We start from the raw sequence: 25,194 nt of genomic DNA on the forward strand, positions 1-25,194 counted from the left end.
AGCCTTAGACCTAACCATTGTGGGGTCTCACAACGATACAAGGTAAAAACGTACCTTGTATGAATCAGCACAGCTGGTAACTTGATCAGTCAGTTAAATTGGAAGCACCAGCCTTGCAGTACTGTAAGACAATTAAAAATGTTTTTCTCTGCTGGGTCCTGACGAATTGCAGATAGACCCAAGAGGGGCTGAATATGGCAAGAAACATGTTGACCAAAATGTATTGCACGCATGATGTATACGACCATTATCTCCAATTAGGGCTACATTGTTTTTACTTAGGTTAGCGAACCACACGAATAAAAGTTTAGTAAACAGGGCTTCCCTAAACCTATTTTAATACACTTCTATCACTCTACTACAGTACTCACCACAGCCCACACACTCTCACTCACCTAACGGATTTATCCAAAAGTACTCCGCTAAAGACCCCCTTTATGGGTGCCGGTTGGGCATTGCAGCACCGGCCCGACAAGAGCACATCCAAATGATAAAGTAGGACACCTCTCGGGTGTGTGAGGACACTTCCTCCATTGGGAGATTATTCGACAGACCTGAATATCACTATCTGTCCTTAGGAACTGCACACTGGTTCATTTAAACCAGTGTTGTTAGGGAATATGTGTGCTGGACCTACTAAAAAGCTCCTGGTTCCTCTTTTTTAGAGTAATGTTTACTCTCCCTGTTAATATCAATCAATCAATCAATCAATCAATCAAAGGCATTTCTAAAGATACAGTCAGATTTATTAGAAGCGTCCAGGCGCTAACAGCCAGAGAGAATGTTCAGGCGGTAGCAGTGCAGGGAAGCCTAGACTATATAAAAAAACAAGGTTTTTAATTATTTTTGAAAGACAGAGACAGAAGAAGCCCTACAGAGGCAAACAGGAAGTGTGTTCCGCAGTTTGGATGCCAGGAATGCAAAAGATCTGCCTCCTTGTCTAGTCTTAGAACATTTTGGGACCTTCAGAAGTCGAAGGTTATTCGACCTGAGCGATATACATTGCTTGTAAGGACAGTCTTTTTCTCAAATAAATAGCAAATCACCTGCTAATGCCCTAAAAGCAAAAGTAATCACTTTACATTTGATATGATTGACTACTGGCAGCCAATGTAAATCCTTCAGATGAGGCTAAATAGATTGCCAATAAGGAACTCTCACGATCAGTCCTGCTGCTGCATTTTCAACTATCTGGAATATTTGGATTAAAAAGGCAGGAAGGCCCAGCCAGCCTTGGTAAATTATATATCAAATGTTTAATGTTGGTGTCGTGCAGTTGGGTGGAATCTGCACCATGGAATACCATCCACTAAAAAAAGTAATGAACACAATGCACGTTACTCTCTAGGTTTCATTATGGTTCTGTACTCTGACAAGATATTTGTAACATTTTGTAACAATAACAGAGTGTTACAACCTGCTCTTCCTCCCTCTTTGTCCCTCCTTAGTGTTAGTGTCTGATTGTCTATGTCATGTCCCTGTGATGTCATCCATGATTCTACCTGTTGCTTTTTCAAGGGATTTATCAGTTACCTGGAGGCTGAGCAAGAGGTTATCTGCTCCCGGTGGAGTTCTTATCAGATTACATTCCTACTTGATTGCTGTACCTGACCACCTATTCTCAAGAATAAATATACTACATGAACATTACAACGAGGAGTTATCATCTTTATTTTACTGAATTTAACACAGAGTTAAGACTCTCTTACCTGCTTCTGTCGTTGAGACCTGAAAAAAACAATGTCTATAATTATTAGCACATAAATGAATTTATACTTGTTTGATGTTTAATATACTCATCATTCTCTGTTAAAATGCTTACCATGATGCAGATAATGCCATAGTGATGTCTAAATCGAGACTTGGATAGTTAAGAAAAAACTCTCAGGCAAGACATACATACATTCTACTGTGACTTTTACAGAGGTACCTTAGCTGGACTGTCATCTTTGGCCCATTCATGATTTGAGGGACCATGTGAGAGGAATTACGAGCCTCCATTCCTGCTTGACTGCTCTGTGTGGCTGAGTTCTTCTTTACACTCCAATTCCCAAAAAATCCTACCACACTACAAGCTTTGAACAAGCTTCTCCACATTTTCCTAAATCCACTTCTCCATTCATCCTACCCTGCTAAAGGCCAGCTAGACAAGATATCCCGGTTAATACCACATGCCTTGCACTGTTTGAAACTCTGAGTTGCTGGCAGAACATTTCTAGGAATACCCCTGAACTCTCCCCACAATCTCTTGGGGGAAGACACCAGCAGAGATTTTGGTAACATTCAGGCAAACAAGCATGCATCCCACCCACAAGTGCTGTTAGCTGTTTCTTTCGTTGTGCCCTGCATTACAGCGTCTATTTAGCGATTCCTCTAACCCCAATCTAAATCGATCTATGCTTTTGGTCTAATTTCCTGTAATTCCACCTAAAGGCTTCACCTAAGGTTTGCTATTTTCTCACTGTGCAAGGATGCTGTTTGTATTTTAAGTAGACTTAAAATTACAAATTGATTCAGGCACACTGGCTAATAGACATTTTGAGGGTTTTAAAGCATTGATATGCTTAGTACTCTTCTGTGCATCAGCGATACTCATGGATAGAGATGGTGATCAATGGTGATCATATCGAACAAATGGCTATCCAGATCCCAAATGAAGGCCGGTTCTATCACAACATCCGATCAAAACTCACTGACTGTCCGATTAGCCAGTAATAAGAACTATGGGGCAGATTTACAAGCCCCTTGTGCCTCATTTGCGCCGCAGTTACGTCACTTCTGTGACGCAGTGGCGGCGTAAACCATGCGCCACGTTGTGCCCTATTTACAACGTGACGCATCTAGGGAGATGCATCACATTGTAAAGCCCTTTGCCACATAAAACCTACAAGATTTCACTCAGTCACTTTTCCGACGCCGTTGCGTCAAAATCTTGCGCCTGCTTAAAGGAGGCGTAAGGCGTGACGCACCATGTTAAGGATAGGCAGGGTTGGAACAGTGCTGGAGTTGCGTCGCGCCCGCGACACGACTCCAGCACTGCTGTGTTCGCGGGCACGAAGCGACTCCAGCACTGCGCCAACCTTACGCCGGCAAATGCGACACGCAACTGTTTATCCTTGCGTCATGATGTGCCGCATTGTAAATGCGGCGCATCTGTGATGGCGCAAGGGTAAACTTGTGTCACGCATCTTTGATGGCGCATCCCTGCTGATTTGCAGGGATGCAACAGGAAATGTAAATCTGCCCCCCATGTAGGTAACAAAAGACAAACTCTTATTAGGGCTTTATTCATGAAACAGACTTTCGGAATCATAAAAAAATTTACAGATTATATTATTTTTTAAAGGATTAACAAACGTTCTCCTTCATCATATGTGGTTTTGGATACATTCAAGGCCACTTGAGGTTTGTTTTGATCAATTATTCAATATATAGGAAGAAAGAACACATTGAGAACCAAGCTGTAAACTCTGCCCTTAGGACACTTGAAATCGCACGTGCATAAACAATTAGTGATCAAACACAGGATGAGAGGGTTATATTTTTGCAAATGGTGCCTATGAGTGTACAAAGCAGGTGCAGACTAAGAGAGAAAGTGGCTGTTGCATAGTTGGTGAAAAAAAATTGAATATAGGGATTTTATTGGGAAAATACGTTCTTATAAAATTAAGGGAAAAAGTAATACGGTATTGTGAACAGACAATACTATATAGACATATACTAGGGACATGCTAGCAATTTCACCAGTTCGATCAATAATTATATACCAAACATTCAATTAGTTCTGATAAAGAGCTAGAGCGGGTTTTGTCTTCAATCCAGTTGCCTCATCTTAATGCTCATCTTAACGATGATCACAAAATGAATATTGAAATAGGTATCAACTTAGAGGAGGATATCCAAGATACTGAACTTCTCACTGGTGAGCTGGCCAGAGCCGAGGAAGCCATACTTATTGAATTTTTTAAGATCTATTCGAAGCAAATAGTTCTTGTGTTTTCATAAATCGTTCAGCATATTGAGGCTGGTATTGGAAAACTGGGATCATAGTTCGGTATTTCCAAAGAAAGGAAACCGGCAAATGGGATTTGAATGCTAAAATGTACTAAAAATAAAGAGGGCATGATTAGCAAAGTTGGTGGATCAGTTAGCACTCAGCAACATGGTTTTATATCTAGCCGAGATACATGTGTTCATATAAATAATGTGATTGTCCTATTTGACCTCACTAAAGCTCCATCCAGACAGGATGGCAAGATACTATTTGATGCAGAAAAGGCATTTAATCATGTTTCATGGCATGTTTTATGCACAGTCATTACTGAGATGGGATTTTGTGATAAGCTCATTTGGCATCTTAAAATGTTCTATCAAAAACAATAGCCAGGATGTTTAGTAATGGGGCAAGTGTTTGTATATATTTGTACAAGATTGGGCACACACCAGGATTTGCCAATTTCCTTATATTTATTATATATTTATATATATATGTATATATATATATATATATATATATATATATATATATATATATATACCTAGAACCTGTCATACGCCCCATACTATGAAGCCAATCAATAAACCCAGGGTTGAAGATGACCCTCTCTGAAGGGTCACCCTAAAGCTTTTGCCTTTCTGCCCCCCTTTTTTCTAACCTCCTTTTTGTTGGCCTTAGGACTTTGAGCACTTTACCATGCTGACCAGTGCTAAAGTGCATGTGCTTCTCTCATAAACATGGTAACATTGGTCTATAAACAATTGGCATATTTAGTTTAATTATAAGTCCCTTGTAAAGTGGCATGCCATATTCCCAGGGCCTGTAAATTAAATGCTACTAGTGGTCCTGCGGCCCTGATTGTGCCACCTACACAAGTAGCCTTTCAAATTTGTTTCAGGCCTGCTACTGCAGGGATTATGTGTGCAGTTTACTACCACTTCGACTTGGCATTTAAAACCCTTTGCTAAGCCTTGAACCTCCCGCCTCCCCTTTTATTGCACATAGTCAGCCCTAAGGTAGGCCCTAGGTAGCCCGCAGGGAAGGGTGCTGTGTAAGTAAATGTCAGAACATGTACTTTTACATTTTGCATGTCCTAGTAGTCACAAACACCCAAATTAGTTTTACTACAGTGAGGCCTACTCATCTCATAGGTTAACATTCGACTATTCCTTAATACACCTTTAAATTTGAATTCCTGATTAGACAGGAGTAGCTTTGACATTTTATATATCTTTGGAATGAATATATCTAGAAATTCACTGAAAAAAAAACAAAAGTTAAAGTGGTGTTATAGGTATGCATGGTAATATATTACTGTACATTTAAAAACCTTGGAAATTTGCTGAAAAAAGAACGCTTAAAGTGACTTTATAGTTTGGTGAAAATGGTCCGAAACAAACATAATTTTTTGACTCCCCAAAACACAGAAATCGAGCGATGGTTGCCTTTGTGTCTGGGGCACCTTTACAAATATTACTATATGTTACCCACATTTGATCTGTTTTTCCAAACTGTTTGGTGTGATGCAAATAAAATTTCAGACATCTTTTGATGTCTAATGTATACAGGGATCTTTTCGCTGCTGACTAAGGATTTGGAAAGAGCGTTCTTAGTATCACAGGCTCATTAAGATGAAAATCTGAAGGGTCCTTGGGGATAAATTTCGGATTGCATCTGAGCATCAGCATCAGAGTCGTCTGTAAAACACATGAAATTCTCTTTAATCGTAAAAGCCTGTATTTTGCTCACTTTCTAGCTGATGTTAATGTCAGCAGTAATTTCCATCAACTGTGTGAGCACTAAATGCAGCTGCTATGAAGGAGGAGGAGCCCTTATTGGAGCGAAAGCCCTGCGTAGTCCTTTAGTGAATTGTTTAACGATCCTATTAGACCACAAAGACCGAGAGTTTGAAGAGCGTCTATATCTTGATATTGCAGCCAGGTGTACTTTAATTGACGCATGTACTAATCCTTATCTTGCCAGTGACAAGAGATAAGGTAGTATTTGTTCTGGCGATACTTGAATCGGATGAATATTTGACTTCTGGTACCATAGACAGAAATGTTTCCATTTCAGTCTATATTTTTTTTGTACTGGTCTCTGTTCTGGCATTTGTAAGAATGTCTCAGAAGTCTTGAGGGATATTTAGATCTGAGAACTCATGGAATTCAGGAGCAATGCAGATAAGTGGATAGAAGTTGGAGCTAGATGAAGGACCTGGCCTTGGTTCACCGTCAAGGGTCTCCTGGATGGTTTCAGGAGAATGTGGTTGGTTTCTGAAAACAGGAGCAGCTCTATGAACCAATCCTATATGGGCCATCTGGGGGCTAATAGGATTATGCAACACTGTTCTGCCTTCATCTTGCTGAAAACCCAGGGTATAAGAGGTATCGGGGTAAAAGCATATGCATAGATCACTGGTCATGTATTCAAAAAAAGCATTCCCTCACAACCCTGGATGTGGATGCATAAAAATGGCATTTCCAGTTCTCTTTCATTGCAACGAGATCTAGTGCTGTTTTGTTCCATGGAGAAAAGATCTTTTTCAAGCCAGCTGATCAAGCTCCCATTTGTGGCAACTGTTCCTTGTTCTGCTTTTGCATGTCTTATAGGAGGTTACTCTTCCCAGGAAAATGTTCAACCCCACTTGTTATCCTGTGTTTCATAATCCAGTTCCAGGTCTCTTGAGTTTGCTTGGAAAGAGCTAGCGGTCTTGTGCTCTATTGTTCACATAGTGCATGCTTGTGGTATTGTCTTTGCAAATGAACACTGATGAACCTGTTTTTCTTGGCAGGAAAGCTTGAAGACTTAAATAGATTGCTTTGACTGCCAGCTGACTGATGTGCATGCTCTTTTGGTCTGAAGACCACTTTCCAAGGATTTGAAGGTTTTGCATATGGCCACCTCAGCCCTCAAAGGAGGCCTACTTGGTTATTACATAATTGGTTATTTGAGGCAAGAATTTTAGGCTTTCGGATAGTTGGTTGGCTTTTGTCCAGCAGGTTAGAGCAGCTGTCATGCTGGAGTGATCTTTACCAAATCGTTGAAGGATCTCTTTGTCTGAATCCATTGCTTGTCTTGAGGTCTCATTTTCATAAGGGACAAATGGATCAGAAACCTTCATCCCTAGGAGCGATTTGAACAGACGTACTGAAACAGACTTTCTTCTCAACAGCCTGAGGGCTAGCTCCTTGAGCCTTTGTTGTCTGTCCTGAGATAAAAACGCTATGCCTTTGGTGGTATCCAAAGCAGCTCCATGGACCTTTGTTATTTTTGATGGAAGAATTGACGATTTCTGGTGACTGACAGTTAGACCTAAACTGTTAAACAATGTTAGGCAAGCTTCCATGGCTCTTGACATTTGACATGCCGTTGGGGTTTTCATCAGCTAATCGACGAGGTATGGAAATATCTGATAACCCTTTTCTCTTAGGGAAGCTGCCACAGGAGCAAGGCATTTAGTAAAGATGCTGATTTGAGGCTGAATGGGATGATTTTGAATTGATAGTAGGTGCCAGCTACAGTGAATTTTAGAAACTTGAGATGTTTGGAATATATGGGGATATGAAAATATGCATCATTCAAATCCAGGGTTGTCATGTAGTCTCCATGGTTGAGGAGATGCAGGATGTCTACAAGGGTTACCCTATTAAAGGATTGCTAACGTGTTTAATTTTCGGAGATCCTAAATGGGTCGGTCACCTGAGAAAAAAACTGGAATAGAAACCAGTTCCTTTTTGGAGGAGGGCAAGCCCGTCTGCGCCCGTCCACGGCAGTACGTTGCCTCTCGCCAGAAATGCTGGCCGAAATGCGCTAGGTGGACGTACTTACTCTAGAGAGGCTTTACTATGAATGAATAAAATTTATTTGTGGTTACTCAAAACCATTAAAATACAACAACAATCTGCAGACAAAAAAAAAACATCGTTATAAATAGATTAAAAGCATAACTAAAAACCAAAGTTCATTAGGCCGGTTTGTGCTCACCCATCAAACTTTGCCGGGACTCACTCCGCAGGGCGGGTTAGTCTCGGCGGTATGAGAATTCACGATCAGGTCTGTGGCCTAAATATGGGAATCCATCAATTTCCGGCGTGACTTTTGGATGAATTTGCTGAACATAGCCATGTCTTTCACTGTTTCCATTGTAAATAGGTGGTATACTGCCTCCTTTATGGATCTGATCCCATGTGTGAGTAAAATTGGCTTTACGTAAAGGTTACGCTCAGAAGAGAGAGCCGGACAACAAAATAAAATATGTACAAAGCTCTCATGTTTATATTTGCATAGCCGACACTCCGAGTGCCTGAGCCAGGGTGAGATCGAGGGGTAAAGTTCTTTGAGGGGGAGAGGATGTAGAGTAAATGCTAGAATCCTATTTAGTGCTTCTTTCCCCACCGCCTGGGTGAGGTGGAGTTTGGAGTTCTGTACTGTATGTGGGAGTTTTAAGGAATCGTGAAAGCCTCTTGTTTCCAAAGATTCCAGGTCAGAGATGCGCGAACAGAGGCGAACCTGTTTTTTTATCGCGCCTTTAATGGCAGCGTACTTAGTTGACTCGGGGTCCCAGTTTTTCACAGCGAGCTTCAAGGCTTCTTTTGCTACACAGAGGCTATTTGACCACGGGTTATCTGGTTCCAAAAAAATACTTTTTATGTTAGATTTCAGAGTATTCTCAGTTGCCGCAAGTGCGAGGAAAAAGTATTTACTCATTGAGGCCAACTCTTCATATTTTTGTTGGGTCAGGTTGAATTCGAGCCGCACTAAGTTGTTTGTGGTGCAGGCGGGTAGATGGAATAGCTTTTTATATGCAGAGCAGTGGATTTTTTCAAGTACACTAGGTAATTTGCCAGGGAAGGCCTGTTGTGCACAGTTCAAGGAGGGTATTAACTTTGCCCTTAATACTCTTTGGATTGCTGTTGATGTCGGGCTGTGTAGTGTGGCATGCAGCTTGCCAAGGGCGTATGTGATGCTTTTCCCTTTTGCCCGTAATTTGTCAAGGTGTACTCCTGGGCACCCTGTCTCGCTGAGCCAGACTCCCAAATAATTGTAGTTTTGGGTACAGTCCAAAGACACCTTTCCTGTCCTCCATTTTGTCCGTTTTTTTTTCCGGATAGGGCCCAAAGATTATTATTTTTGATTTAGATGGATTTACAATCAATCAGTTTCTTCTTGTCGTTGTAATTACCCAGAGACGTTAGTGCTTTTTGTAGGCCGACTTTAGTATGGTCTAAGAGCACCAGATCATCAGCATATTGAAGCAGTTGGATCTTGGTGTGTCCGAGCCGAGGTGTTGCTAATGATGCTCCTGCCAGGGCTTTGCCCAGATCTGCGGTGTATAAGTTAAACAGCATCGGTGCTAGGACACAACCTTGCTTCAATCCGGAGTTGGTATCGATCTTCTCCGAAGCAGCCGTATTTGAAAGTTTGATTCTGACCCAAGTTCTTGTATATAGTGATTGAATGGCTTTTAATAGCGGGGGGTCGATGTTCCAGCTTTCCAGTTTCCGCCAGAGGATGGAACGGTCAACGCCGTCAAAGGCCGCCGTGTAGTCGATGAAGCACGCATAAATTGGAAGGGTTTTCCGCGCCACGGCCTTTTTTGATAAATATGAGAGCGCTATAATGTTGTCCACTGTTGAGGCTCCTGGTCTGAACCCGGTTTGGTAGAAGGGCAGGATGTCCTCCTTACTGACCCACTTTGAGAGTTCCACTAGTAAAGTGCTAGCGTAGGCCTTACCCTCGATGTCGAGCAGGGCGGTCATACGGTAGTTTTGGGGGTTAGATTTCGGCCCTTTCTTATAGATTGGGTGAAGTAGAGACCCTCTCCAAGAGTCGGGGATGTTACCCGTCAGTCGACATTCAGCATATAGCGTAGTCAGATTGTCAGTCCAGAAGTCTGTGTCTTGCCGGAAAAGAGAGCCTGGCAAGCCATTGAGTCCTGGCGCCCCATTTGGTCTAATTTTTTTAAAGATTGTGTTGATCATCTTTTTTTCCAGAGAAATCGGTTGCTTCTCAATTTTTGTAGGGTTGGTGGAGTTGCTTGGTGGGGTCGCATTGTCCAGGACTGATTTTGGTGAAGTGATACTACCTTCCGCATTGTATAAGGTTTTCACGTGGGCTGCCCAGGTGTCAGAGTCAATTGAGTTCTCCTTCTGGGTGCCTCCTTGGTTTAAGGTGTTAAGGTATTGCCAGAACTCTTGTGATTTACTGGGACTCAGTAGGCCGAAGATCTTTAGCCATTTTTCCTCAATGTAACCCCGTTTTGTGACCCAGACTTTCTTCGAGTGCGATTTTGTGGTTTCTTGAAGTTGTCTTTTGTCCTGAGCTGAGCCAGTTTTCAGGTAGGCCCTTCGTTTAGCTCTTACTTGTCTCGAACTTTCTTTAATTGCAGGGATGTGGCCGAATTTGTACAAGGGATGTGCGTGGGTTTTATTTATTAGCCCTCCTTGTAGATATAATGCTAGGTGACGGGCCAACTGATCCCATTCTTCTATTATGCCCCTTTTTGCTTATTTAATGACCCGTCAGCCCTTATTTTTTTCCATTCCTCAAACTTGTTAATAGGCGCCGAGCCCCATTTGATCCTCCTCACCAGTGTAAACAGCTCAGCACCATTTGATGACCCTACATGGTTTAGCATATAGTGATTGTCTGCTGTAGTTTTTAAGTTGATTATTAAGGCCGCGTGGTCGCTTTCCTTGCGTTGTACTACTTTGTAGCCTGTCATTTGTTTTTGTAGCTGGCTGCTTACTAGGATATATTCAATAGTGGTGTGATTGTTATACGTAGGTGGGCATTGGCTTCCTGGGATATCCCTTAAAAGTAAGGAATGGGCCGATGACAGCTGATAAGAACGCATAAGGGCATTAAAGGCCTCTGTGGCTGAAGAGTTATTACTTTCGGCTGACCTGATCCCAATGTTATGGGTGTTGAAGTCCCCGAGGAGTATTGCTTCCATATGTGCGTGTTTTAGGAGAAGGTTCTCTATGTGGCCTATTAGCTGGGAGAGCTTGTCCATGGCTCCCGAACCGTGGGGGTTATAATAAACGTTGATTAGCAGTATTGTGAGTGGACCCTTGCATGTTGAGAAACCCTTCAGAGTGCCTGCCATGTACATGTTTGATGATGTTTTTATTTTGCTAAATTGTATTTTCCGAGAGAGCCTGATGTATATAGAGATGCCTCCTGAGGGTCTGCCAAACATGTTCTCCTTGACAGCTGGGATATGGTAGTCCACGAACCCCCTTATTGAAACTGGTTTAGTAGCCCACGTTTCTTGGATGCAAATTATGTCCACTCCTTCAAGGAACGGGGGTACAGCTGGTTGTTGTAATAATTTTACAATCCCTGCTACATTCCAGGACATAATAGTAGCATTCTGGCTATCACTTTTCTCCATTCTATTTCTGGCTTGTGGCTCCACTTGTCGCTGAAATGTGCGATTCTTAATTGCATTAGAGCTAGAGTTAGGGGTTTTGATTTAAGGCCCTTGGCACCCAAGACCAGTCCTCGCTGGAAGTGTTATATATTGAGCAGAGCCGCGTGCCTTTGCCCGGGTCTGTAGTGATTTTAATTAAACCATCACTTGTTAGTTTTGTGTTTGTATTTGTGCCACTATTACTCCCTTGGAGAATGGACGATGTTTTTGAAAGTGGCTGAAGTGGTTCCAACAATGGTGTCTTCCTTTGTGTGTCCCTGATCCTAAAGGTGTTTGGTTGCTTCGGGTGGCCATATATCAGTGGCATGGGGTATTTTACCGCCGGGCAGCTCATGATCTTTATACCCCTGTCTTCCAGTTGTTTCTTATTTCTTTTTAGTGCCTCAGCCATTTCTGGATTAGAAAAGAGCAATTCTGTGGTTTCATTACTATCTTCTGGTCCTTGAGTGAGGAAGGAGACGCTTTCGATGTCAGTTGTTTCTATGGTTTCCATCCCTGGAATATTAGCGCAGAGTTTTAATATGTTTCCACGATTGAGAATGTCCCACTTACCCTGCGAGGCATATTCCGGTTGGAGCCATAATTTCAGGTCGTCCTGTGAAATAGGAGTCAGGTTCTGGTGTGTTATGGCTACCTGTGAGTCTTGGCGAATTGGGGCATTTGAAAGTCTCTGTGTCAAGATGTCAGCGTTGCCCTCTGCGTGGTTTCGGGTGACGGGCGTCAGCTGGTCTATCTTATTTAGCTTTACTGGCGAGGGCAAAGATACCCTCATTCTGCAAGAGGCTTCATTCAGCGCTTTCGGCCGTGGAGGGCTCCCCAAGTCGGGTGCCTGTGGTCCTAGCGAGACATGATTGCCATCCCGGGATGTTTGTTCATGTTGATGGTTAGAGCATCCGCCAATTTTTTCATCGCTTGTATCCTTAGCTTTAGGCCGTAGGCCTATACATGCCTCCATGTTATCCCCAAGGGGTAAGTCAAGGGTAGCTTCAACTGATTTGAATAACCTAATGGGTTTTTCATCTGGAGTATGCAGCTTTAGCGGAATGTTGTCCTCGGGGTTGTTTTTTCTATGAGTCGCACACTCTTTAGTTTCTGGCAATAGCCACTGCCTAATTGAGCCATTTTGGTTGGGGTTGTTTTTTCTTTGTTTATTCAGCTTCTTTAGTTTTTTCTTATTTTTCCTGTAAAGATGGCCTGTGTCTAGGATTGTCGCCTGCAGGATATTTGGGGATTCATGTTCTTTTAGAGTAATACTGCACGCATCTGTTGTTATTTCTGGCACTCTGGGTGAGGGCTCTTCCGCCATACATGAGGTGCCTTGCTGGAGGTCTTTGCTGTGCGGTTGGAAGATCTGCTCAGTGCCAAGCAGAGTGTGGTCCTTGATGTTCAGATGGGGAAGTGCAGTGTGCCGATTCCTGCTAGCTTCAGACTTTAGGTCTTTTATTAGTGAGTTCATTATCCCCGGGAGCTTTTCCAAGTTGCGCAGCACAGGGCTGCATCCGCAGTCCTGCGGCTTGAGTGTGACTGTTGTGTTTTCCTGTGCTCGTAGGATCAACGAGTTCAGGTCTTCTAATTTGGAGTCTATGCCTGAAATCAGACCGGCGACTGTGTGAAGAAGACCTATCTGAACGTCCAGTTTGTCGGCGTGCATTATTGCTGCGTTTACCATTGAGGACAGGACTTCATTGATTAGCACTAGATGATGATCCAGTGTGGCCGGTTGCTGTTCCATTACATTTTCAACCTCTCGTCCTTGTAGGTGTATGTTGTCGAGTGTGGGGCTACCTAAGTTTGGGATGTTGATTGCTGTTACTGCAAAAGGTTCTGCGTATGCACTAAGTGCCGGGGTGCTAATTGCGCTTACCCCCTTGGTAATAGTCTGCCCCATTGCTCGGGGATCTTCAATTTATCCGTTAACCGGAGTGCCCGTTTGCGTATCCCGTGAGTGTTGGATTACTGAATTAGGTGGACTATTCTTGTCGATGTTATTCCTCTGCGCATTAGGTGCCGTTATTACTTGAACTATTGAGCCACCCGGCACCGTGATTATTTTCGGAGAGTGTGGAAATGGGATGGCTGGGCTCCTGAGGGAGTTTGTTCCTGGGGGTGTAGTCGAGGCACCTATGGTCGGGCGAATTGTGGCGTTCTTTAGACCTGTGCCCTGGCACGTGGAAGTCGGCGTTGTGTTGAGCAAAAAGTCTCTGATGTCTCTATTGCTAGCAATGTTGATTAATGTTTTCCTTTTGCTACCAGTGATTGGGCACTTGTCGGGCATTAGCCCCTGGTGAATAGCGTCCAGGCCTTGTTGGAGGTTGGGCGCCCGGGGTGGGACTGAAGGCAGGTCCCCTGTTTGGTCCATTTCCACCTCTGCCTCCGCCTCCACCTCCACCTCCACAGGCCCATCTGTATGACTTGCCCCCATGTTTGAGACCCCTCTACCAGAAGGATAAAGCATTTTTTCCTTTTGACACCTTGCTGACTTGTGCGGGCGAGGGTTCTCGCCGTTGTAGAAGGTTCGAGTTTCTGGTTCTCATCTTTGTAGTTTGGCCTGGTGCTGAGGACGAGGGGGGGGGTGGCCCACCAGAGCTCACTACGACCCCCTCTTACTCCCTAGCTCGCTGATCTCTGAGCTAAGTCCAAGCCGTTTTTTTTCTAGGCTCTACCTGGTCCCTCCCAACACAGGTCTTCTAGGGTCTTCTCAGTTCTTACAAGCTTGCAAACAGGCCCTCTCCTGACTGCTTCTGCCTCCCTCCGCTTTGGCGGTTCAGCAACCTTGCACCGACCCCCGTCTAGTGAGCAGGTCTGGCAACCGGTCTGGCGACCGGGTGACCGGGTGACCTGGTCGGGCGACCGGGTTGGAGGCAAGAGTAGGATAGGGCTACTGAACAAGCTGAGCAGGCTGAGCCGGCTGATGTGGAGGGGTTCTCCTGGGAATTCCTCCACTCCAGGCACACCAAGGGCCCTAACCCAAGCGCCCCAAACACTCCAGGGGGAAGGTGAGCTCTAGGGAAAGGCGAGCTCACCGCCTACGGACTCTTTCAGGCTCTCATTCGATCTTTCTCCAGGCCGGCTGTCAACACCACTAGCGGCACCCAATGCGCGCAGTTCACGGCTTCTGTCTTGCCGTCTAGAAAGCCATTAGAGAGCTTCTCACCACATCTGCCACATCTGTCATGACGCGTGAGGTGCTCATGTTGTGTCATGCTGTCGCAGTTGGTCGCACTGGGGGGCTACTTGTGGCTTGTGACTTGCATGTGGTAAACCCCGCTTATCCCACTCCACTCACCAATGAGCTCCTGCTGTGCCTGCTGTGCCGCACTTTTCGAGCGTCTTGCGGCGTTAAAACTTGGCACTTGCTTGGCAGCTCTCGTGGAGGACACACAGCCTCGGCTACCGCGGCTCCCTCCCTCGAAGCTCTCGGCTTGACTTAGCAAGGTGGGCGGGCTTACCGGGCTTCGAGCGTGCAGAATCTTAGCACCGGCTCTGACTCCTGCCCCGGCCCCCGCTCTCTGCTCTCTGCTCTTGCTCCGGAGTCAGAGCCAGCGCCAGCGCCTACACAGCGCCTACACCGCGCTGCTCCTGTGCTGCCTCAGACTCCTGTCGCTGCTCTCCTCTGCCGCCGATTCTGCCGCTGCCGGTTCCTCTGTACCTCGCGGCGGCTCCTTGCTCCTCTCTCGACTAGCTGCAGCTCGCAGGATCGTGGCTGAGAGAGTGAGAGAGGCTTTACTAGCTATGAACCCTCCAGGCCATCGGTGCAATACTTCCCCACTACACCCTCTGAGTGTCCCCACCAGCTGCTCGTGTTGTATGTTTGCTCTCCCTAAACCTTTGTCCCTGCTACCCCCTCCTGCCACATCTCCCCAACTACGGCTACAAATATTGCAGCTGAATGTGAGATCATTAGTTAAACATCATGCGAAAATATATGACCTTATCATTGATGAAACCCCGGACATATTTTTTCTGACTGAGACATGGCTCAATGGGGATATGGTAGCCGAGCCTAGCCTGGCTCTACCTTCGGACTACTCTATCTGCATGATAAATAGAGAGACTAGGGGAGGTGGCATTGCTGTGATTACTAAACCCTGCTACTCCTGTCTCTTTACTAAGGTCATAATAGAGGTATGCGAATGTGCACGTTTCAGCATCTCTGTGAGTACTCACCTTACCCTCTCTGGGATCCTGGTGTATAGGCCACCGGGGCAAGCTATTAGTTTTAAAAATGCACTTCTGGATGTAGTCGGGACGCTTGCTGTAGGGACTGCTAATTTTAGCATTTTTGGTGATTTAAATCTTCATTTTGCCCATGACAAGACCATCTGTAGCCTGTTTGCAGACTTAGCTGGATTTCAGCTTTATCAACTGGTCGCAAGCCCTACACATAGAGGGGGTCATCTGTTAGATCCCATTTTTACTAACATTGAGGCTGCCATTGTGGCAACCCCCACCCCTGTGGCTTGGTCTGACCATTTGTTGGTTGAAATGACCTTCCCCGTATCAGAACCATTATGTAAGCATGCCCAACGATCTGTTTATAAACAACCTTGGCGAAAGCTTAGACTAGAAGACTTTCATGCACTTCTTAGAGCGGACCCCTTGGGTCCTTTTAACAACGTCGAGGTAGGCTATCAGATGTTCTGCGCCTGGATTACTCGGGCGCTAGACGCTCTTATTCCGTCGAGCTGCTTTAAGGGTCGCTCTCAGGAGTCTAGCCCTTGGTACAACGTCGCCCTGACTATACTGAGGAAGTCGTGTAAAAAAAAGGAGTTCGAATGGAGGAAAGATTATCACCCTGGAAAAAAAGCACATTATTTGGCTGAACTTAAAATATATCATAGAGCCATTTGTAAGACGCGGGCGGCCTACTATGCCACCGAGATTAAATTTAGCCCTAATCCTGCCAAATACATTTTCAAAATCTTAAAAGATCTTAGTGCCAAGAAACCCTCTGTGCCGATAACTACTTCCAAACTCCATTGTGAAGAACTAGCCTCCTTCTTTGTGGAGAAAGTACGTGCGATCTACCGGTCCTTTTCTTCTATGACCACCTCCCGCACTTATACTCCCTCAAGACCAGGGCCGACCTCTAGTGTTAGGGTTATCCCGGAGATTTCTTATGAGGAACTGAGTAGGCTGAGTATGAAAATTAAATCTGGCTCTCCTGCAGCCCCTCTAAAGCCTGCTCAGTTTAGGGACTCCTCCTTGCTTTGTCTGACGCCTTTGTGTCAGATAATCAACTCCTCCTTTTCGTCCACCATGGTGCCAGCACAATGGAAACAGGCTTGGATCTCTTCCATTCTCAAAAACCCAAACATAGACTTTACTAAGCCTGAGAATTTTAGGCCTATTTCTCTTCTTCCCTGGATGGCGAAGGTTGCGGAGGCTCATGTCAACATCACACTCACCAAATTCTTGCTCTCCAATAACATTCTGGATGCAACGCAACGGTAACAAGACAAAATATCGAATTCAAAATATAGAATTACCAAAATATCGAAGTCAAAATATAGAATGGACAAAATATTGAATGGACAGAATATAGTGGTGAAAAATATCGAATTGAAGGTAAGTAATTTAATATCGAATAGTAATTTTTACCCCTACGCTATCCAACGCTTTCCCTACTGTTGCACTCTCTGGAGTGGGAATAATAATTTTTACCCCTACGCTATCCAACGCTTTCGGGAATAGTAATTTTTACCCCTACGCTATCCAACGCTTTCCCTATTGTTGCACTCTCAGGAGTGGGAATAGGAATTTTTAGCCCCTACGCTATCCAACGCTTTCCCTACTGTTGCACTCACTGGAGTGGTAATAGTAAATGTTATATTTATTATTTCATTAATTTTAAAATACTTTTAAGACATTTAAAAAAAATCTATATTTTGACTAACTATATTTTTTAAAACTATATTTTTGATTCAATATTTTTGTACTTACCTGTTTGTAGATAGGAATTCGATATTTTTGCATACTATATTTTTTCTTCGATATTTTGGTAATTATATATTTGTGAATTCGATATTATGTCAGTGATCCAATGCAACATGGCTTCCGCTCTGGTCATAGTACAGAGACTGCACTCCTGGCTATGACTGAACACCTGCGGACCATCCTCGATTCTGGTCAAATGGCGGCACTGATCCTGTTGGATCTTAGTGCCGCCTTTGACACGGTCTTGCATGGTGTTCTGCTTCAACGTCTGGAGGAGGCAGGAATTTCAGACCTGGCCCTGGAATGGTTTAGATCTTTTTTTGACCGGAAGATCTTTCCATGTGTTCACCCCTCCATATCTATCCCAGGTGCATTCCATTGAGCAGGGTGTCCCTCAGGGCTCGGCGTTGAGCCCCACATTGTTCAACCTTTATGTTCAGCCACTAGCTGCAGTCGCCAGGCAGTGGGACCTTTCAATGGTCTCATACGCGGACAACACGCAGCTGGTGATTGTACTAACTGAAGATTCTACCCTGAATGCCTCCAGGTTCAGAAGCGGCCTGATGGCCGTGCCGGACTGGATGACTTCTAATTGTTTGCAAGTAAATGCAAATAAAACGGACGTTTTGTTAGTCGGCAAGAATACTGATTTGTGGGGTGACCATTGGTGGCCTAATGCTCTGGGCAAGGCCCCGGAACCTAAGAAGGAAATCAAGAACTTGGGGGTGTGGATGGATTCCCCTCTTAGTTTCTGCATCCACACCAAAAAAGTGGCTGCCACATGTTTTAGACTGAAATTTTTTGACTTGTCTACTTGCCAGCTGTTAGTCCAGTCGACTATTCTTTCTCGTCTGGACTATGCCAGCTACCTGCTTTTGGGGACTAACCAAGCTGAGATCATCCGGATGCAGCGCATTCAAAACGCGGTGGCCAGAGCCTTAGTAGGACTGCCTTGGTTCTGTTCCATCGCCGATACCATCCGGAGACTTCATTGGCTCCCTATGGCAGAGCGGATTCAGTTTAAGACGTTATGTCTTTCTTTTAAGATTCTGAAATTGACCACACCTAATCTGCTCTGCAACCTGTTGACCCCGTATATTCCTCCCCGTGCACTGCGTTCTCTGGGACAGCACCTGGCCACGGTTCCCCAGGTGAAACGCTGCTGATCGGGAGGTCGCTCCTTCTGCTACTTAGCAGCCAAATTGTGAAACTCACTACCGGTCCACATACGGGATCTGGAATGTCTGCTGAACTTCAGGAAGGCTGTTAATACACAAATGTTTCCTCTAAAATAGTTTGTTCTGACCGTTGTTTGGTTGAGCTTCCCGCCGTAGCATTCTGTTCTTTTTCTGTTTTTGGAAGCGCCGGGATGCCCCTTTGCTGGGGCAGCTGAGTGCTATACAAGTTTCCTTAAGATAACATATTGTTCATTTGCTTAACATGAAAGGGCTTCCTTCCGGAGTAGGTGAAGACGAGGTGGGTGCACTCCTTTTTGTGGGGTAGATGGCAGTCTTTGGTGAATTTTAGAGTATGCCCATAGGTGATGAGGTCTAATACCCATTTGTCGGGTGGTGTTTGCCACCATTGATGGGGGAAGTTGGAGATTTGTGCACCCACAGCTTGAGTCTAATTGGGTGTAACCAGCACTTGAGTGAGGTCACTGCTTTCTATTAGTGTCTCTTCCCCGGCGTTTGCCTCCGTCTAGCTTATTATAAGCTGCTGCAGGTGGTGGTCAATAGGACTGCTGCTGGTTGGATGGCCTATATTGCTGCTGGAAGGGTTGAACTTGTTGAAACCGCTGGTAACCACCTCTGTAGGATTTAAAACCCCTTTCTCTTTATCTTCGAAAGGGCACTTTGTGAAATTGTAAGGTGCCCAACGATCTTTCACTCTCAGTGTATGCTTTAATGGCCTGTAAGGAGTCATCCACGTGTTTCCCAAATAGTGTTTCACCATCATAGGACATGTTCAGAATCTTACTCTGTACCTCAGGCCAAAATGTCATTGCCTTCAACCATCCCTGCCACCTTGAGACCACAGCTCTTGCTAGCTGCCAAAGTGCAGTTGATGCAACATCCATAACACAGTCAATGACCTCAGAAGATGTTCTTCCTTCCTCTTGCAGTATTTTCTCTACCCCTGCTCCTTTGTCTTCAGGCACAAGATCTATGAAGGCACAAATGTCAGATCACATTTTCCAGTCGTTCCGGCCTACTATAACCAAGGAATTGGCAGCATGTATTTTGACTGACAATATTGTCGAAAATCTTTTGCCGATATTATCCAGGCATCTGGTGGAGCTGAGATAGGAGTGGAGGGATTTTTGGACCAGTGCTGAGCCACCAGGGATATCACTGAATACGGCTTTAGGTGCCCTATTAGAAAGGCAGGTGAATCTTCTGGCATCTTATATTTCTGGGATTTCTGGAAATTAAAAGGACGGACTGATGCCCCTTTCATGTACATACTTTCCATAAGCCAAGCGACTATTAGTTCAGATGTGTTTTTTCCATGTCTTTTCCTTATGAAATTTCTGCACAGTATGTTAGTTAGTATGTCTGAGGAGTTTGATTGGTGAGAAAGGTTGGATGAGAGTATGAATGGTATGTCACTAGTGTAATGAGTCCTTTTTGTGTGGAGTTTACACATTTTTTGCAAACATTTCTTTGCCCAAGGAATAGAATGTGATCTCTTACTTGGTTTTTCTGAAAACATTTTTTTATCTATTGTATGATGATGTTAATAATTGGATGTTTTTGTTTTTTGTCTGTAAATCTTTTTAATATACAAAAATATGAAAGATAAAACCAAAAAAGATAAAAGAATGATTTTGCATAAATAAAATGAAATTCAAATGAAAGACATTTTCATCTTTTCCTGTGTTTCTGTGCTGTACATGATTATTAACAGAGCAGTTGCCTGACCCAAATCCAATAGGTTTGACAGGAGATTGTTTCTATTTGCAGTTTTCTTATCCCCCTTCTCTTGAACCTAAAATTAACAAGGGATGCCTTAGCTTTATAGCATTGGAGTGACAGGAGATACTTTACTTGACAAGTATGCTCAGGAAGCAGGAATGTTTTTGTAGTTTTACTCTTATCTGCAGTGTCATTGATGAAGTCATCATTGAGTCCGTGGTTGCAGTTTCCTGTTGCAAGGGCTTTTTGGAGCTCTTCAACGTCGACAAAGTTATCTTCATCGATGAGGCCTCTGTAGATGGTGTTGTCTTTGACTGGCGTGCTGGTGTCTTCGACTGAGCCTTCGTGATGATACCTTCGCCGACGGGATTGACCCAATGATATAATGAATGGCGTTGTCAATGTAGCCACTGTTGACCCCGATGTAGACGTCACTGTAGTCACTATTATCGACTTCGACAATGGTATTTTTGATGGCGAGGTCATTGAGTTTTTCAAAGCAATTTTTGGCATTGTCGTTGGTTGTATAGAGGAGGACTTCCCTGGGCATAGTCCAGACTTGGAAGGAGTGGTGGCTTCAGACCTTGCAGTTTCTGAGGATCTTTTCCCTTTTCTCATTTTGGGAACTGTCTCTGACAGACTCATGGCGAGTCTTCTTTAAGGCCTATCTAGACTCCTCTAATGTCCCCAGTTCACGCGACGTTTCCCTTTTGTATTACCTTTTCTGAGAGGTTGGAGAGGTGTTACTGTCTTCTTCATCAGAAAGAGGAGATTTTTTTAGATTTTGATTTTTGTAGCCAAAGTGGAAGCCTCCCATCCCTATCTTTTAGGGTCTTAGTTGAAAAGGTACGATAGATTTTGCAGTATTTTACCCTATGTGTAGGGTAGAGGCAATAGATACAGTATTTGTGTGGGTCTTTAGAATGAAGTGTTTTCTTCCCACAGATGCCACAGTGCCTGAAAAGCCCTTTCTTTGATGAAACTGACATGGTAATAGGTAAATCGAACTGGTTGAAGAAAACTGAGTAGAGCCCAGGGAGACTCCCTTCACAATGTAGGAAAGCCTTCTGTGAGGAGGGGAGGTTCTAGAGGGTGCTGTCACCTGATTGGTTGGATTTCTGGCTCCCTTTAAATTATGTTGGGGAGTGGGGTGCACGTGGCCCCCCTCTCCAGGCAGATTTCGGCCCTGGAGCCCCCATTCTCAAGGCCTGGCCGATAGTGATAAGGGGAGAGGAGTCGTATGGCCCTCTTCCCAGGGCCGATTTCATCTTTCGGGGACCCCATTATCTGGGGCCTGGCTGAAATGGAAAAAGAAAGAGGTGGGAACACAGCCCTCCTCCTTGGGCCGATTTTGGCCCTGGAGACCCTATCGCTAGGGGCCCAACCATACTTAACAAGCATTTGCAATGCAATCGGTCTCACCTTTGTGACCTTATATGTATTTAGCTATGCAGCACATTCACCTGGGTGCTGAAACATCTGCTGTTCTTTAACATGGAGGGAAAGTAAGCAGCAAACTGCTGAACAAGCCAGGTATGGGAACACATGGAGAGAAATAATGCCTATCAGCGGGAAATTGTACTGTCCAAAGCTCTGTTTTTAATATAAAATCAACCCTTCGGTGGTTATATCACTGAAAATACAAGATTTGAAAAAAATTATATTGTCTACGGGTGCTCATGTTAGACAAATGTCTATCTCTTGGAATCTAAGGAATGCTAAAATGATTCTGGTATTTTACTGGTCTCTGCTGGTGATTTTCTATGAAGAAAGTTAAATAGAGGCAGTTGCCAGAAACATTAGAAAAGGATGTCACTAGGCAGAAAGCAATTCTGGTATTTTACTGACCTCTACTGGTCATTTTCTATCAATACAGGTAATCAGAGACAGGGGAAGAAGCAGAAAGCAATCATGGTATTTTACTGACCTCTGCTAGTTGTTTTCTATCAAGACAACTAAATAGAGGCAGTTAAACAGGAAAAAAAGTCCCTGAGCAAAGGCGGAAGCAGACAAGTCCTGGGGCTGATCTCCCGATACCACAAAGTACATACAACAGATCTTCCAGACAGCGCAAGGGGTGAGTGTTTGATTTGCTCAAACGCTCCGTCCATCATCCCCTTTTGTATTGCTTTGTTCGCCCTAAGTTGGCTGGGTATGCTCAGACGTAAGTCTCTTGCTCACTTTGCCACTGGATTCAAGATAGCTTGGCTGATGAGGGTTATGAACCCGAAACCGGTCCCATGATGCTTGTTTCCGGTCCAGGGAAGACATGGCTGGGCAGTTCGGGCTGGACTGTTCCAATGAGGCACAGGGTCAGACTGATTTGAATATGGCCATGTCTGAACTGGGGTGGCAGAGTGAGCTAAAGAATGGTGATGGTTGAAACCCAAGTCAGTTGACTGGGGGTGAGTGTTTGATTTGCTCAAAAGCTCCGTCCATCATCCCCTTTTGTATCGCTTTGTTCGCCCTAAGTTGGCAGGGTATGCTCAGACATGAGTCCCTTGCTCACTTTGCCTCTGGATTCAAGATAGCCTGGCTAATGAGGGTTATGAACCCGAAACCGGTCCCAGGATGCTTGTTTCCGGTCCAGGGAAGACATGGCTTGGCAGTTCGGGCTGGACTGTTCCCATGAGGCACAGGGTCAGACTGGTTTGCATATGGCCATGTCTGAACTGGGGTGGCAGAGTGAGCTAAATAATGGTGATGGTTAAAAGCCAGATCAGTTGACTGGGGGTCAGTGTTTGATTTGCTCAAACGATCCGTCCATTTTCCTTTTTTGTATTGCTTTGTTCGCCCCAAGTTGGCAGGGTATGCTCAGACGTGAGTCCCTTGCTCACTTTGCCACTGGATTCAAGATAGCCTGGCTGATGAGGGTTATGAACCCGAAACCGGTCCGAAGATGCTTTTTTCTGGTCCAGGGAAGACATGGCTTGACAGTTCGGGCTGAACTGTTCCCATGAGGCACAGCGTCAGACTGATTTGAATATGGCCATGTCTGAACTGGGGTGGCATAGTGAGCTAAAGAATGGTGATGGTTGAAACGCAGATCAGGTGACTGGGGTTGAGTGTTTGATTTGCTCAAACGCTCCATCCATCATCCCCTTTTGTATGGCTTTGTTCGCCCTAAGTTGGCAGGGTATGCTCAGACGTGTGTCCCTTGCTCACTTTGACACTGGATTCAAGATAGCCTGGCTGATGAGGGATATGAACCCAAAACCGGTCCCACGATGCTTGTTTCCAGTCCAGGGAAGACATGGCTTGGCAGTTCGGGCAGGACTGTTCCCATGAGGCACAGGGTCAGACTGATTTGCATATGGCCATGTCTGAACTGGGGTGGCAGAGTGAGCTAAAGAATGGTGATGGTTGAAACCCAGATCAGTTGACTGGGGGTGAGTGTTTGATTTGCTCAAACGCTCCGTCGTTCATCCCCTTTTGTATCGATCTATGGAATGCTAAAATTATTCTGGTATTTTACGGGTCTCTTCTGGTCGTTTTCTATCAAGAAAGTTAAATAGAGGCAGTTGCCAGAAAAATTAGGAATGGATGTCCCTAGGCAGAAAGCAATTTTGGTATTTTACTGACCTCTACTGGTCATTTTCTATCAAAACAGAGGCAGGGGAAGAAGCAGAAAGCAATTCTGTTATTTTACTGACCTCTTCTAGTTGTTTTCTATCAAGACAGTTAAATAGAGGCAGTTAAACAGAAAAAAAAGTCCCAAAGCAAAGGCGGAAGCAGACAAGTCCTGTGGCTGATCTCCAGATACCACAAAGTACATACAACAGTTCTTCCAGACAGTGCAAGGGCTGTCTAGGCTCGACCTAAAAAGGGGCAGTGGGCTTCTCCTCCCCAGGCCGATTTAAGCCCCTGAAATCCCATTCCCCAGGGCCCAGCCAATATTGATGTGGGGATGGGGCCTTAAGGCCCCCTCTCAGGGCTAATTTTAGCTACAGGGACCCCATCCCCTGGGGCCTGGCTGAACTGCATTAAGAGGGAATCGGGGATGCAGCCCACCTCCCCAGGCCGATTTCGGCCCAGGGACACCTTCCCCCTTGGCCACCTACAGCTATGTCCCGGTAGGGGCTCACCCCTGGGACATAACGGTTTCTATGCCCACACTGGCACTTGCAGGGAAACCTGTGTTTACTCTCACTGGACGGACGCAATTTCAAAGCTCCTGCCAAGCAAGAGAAAACACTAAGTCCGCTCCCAATGGGCAGAAGCATAAAAAATGCTTGCACCAACTGGGAGCGGACTTTTAATCAGTTAACGTGCTCGCACTTAAGCGTGCAGGATACAGTTCAAAAATTGCTCCTGCCCGCAGGAAGCAGCATTTTTAGCTGCTCCCTGTGGGCAGGAGGAATACTGGATCCTGCTGGAGGAGAGTAGGCGGCTGGGGCCGCAGTGACATTGGTGCCCTACTTTTCTTAGTTTTGAAGATCTGAGGGAGACAAAGAAGTAGGATAGAATTCCCCCTTCGTCTTTTCACAGCTACAGTGACAATCTCAACCCCTAATGGAGGGAGGTAGTAAAGAAGGATTCCCTCTTCCTCCTTCCACAGTCATAGTGACATTGTCAACCATGGGAAGAGGGTGTTGAGAAAGCTTTACTGTTGCTCCCCTTCCAGAGCGCCCACTTCTTTCATTCTCCTGCACATTCATATCCTGTAGAGGAAGGGAAAATTAGAATCAGATGCTAGAGATTAAGACAATGCAAACTTAGCCACTGCAGGCTTATAGCAGGATTTATGGCCTGCTGTTATTTTATTTTCTTGAAAAGAACTGTTTACACTCCAGGGCTCTAATAAAGTAAACACCTCCCTCTTGTTCATCAGAGTGGAGGGGTGATCAAACAGCTAGAAAAATATTTTGTAGCAGGGAAGTGTTCTAACATTTAGGGCTTCCAGC

At 44.8% G+C, this 25,194-nt stretch overlaps 1 protein-coding gene across 5 annotated transcripts in view; it reads right to left on the reverse strand.

The window, feature by feature from the left end:
* Positions 1-25,194, reverse strand: part of LOC144773006 (uncharacterized) — a 2,495,654-nt gene that overhangs the window by 1,017,208 nt on the left and 1,453,252 nt on the right. For all 5 annotated transcript variants that reach the window (XR_013599895.1, XM_078657750.1, XM_078657753.1 and 2 more), the window contains exon 10: positions 1,710-1,728. Coding sequence is in view for 4 of the 5 variants with exons in the window: in XM_078657750.1 (XP_078513876.1) it covers positions 1,710-1,728 (19 nt within the window). In the remaining variant the exon portion in view is untranslated. The remainder of the gene's footprint in view (positions 1-1,709; positions 1,729-25,194) is intronic.

This window comes from Lissotriton helveticus, chromosome 8 (assembly GCF_964261635.1).
Source record: "Lissotriton helveticus chromosome 8, aLisHel1.1, whole genome shotgun sequence".
NCBI classification, from domain to species: domain Eukaryota; kingdom Metazoa; phylum Chordata; class Amphibia; order Caudata; family Salamandridae; genus Lissotriton; species Lissotriton helveticus.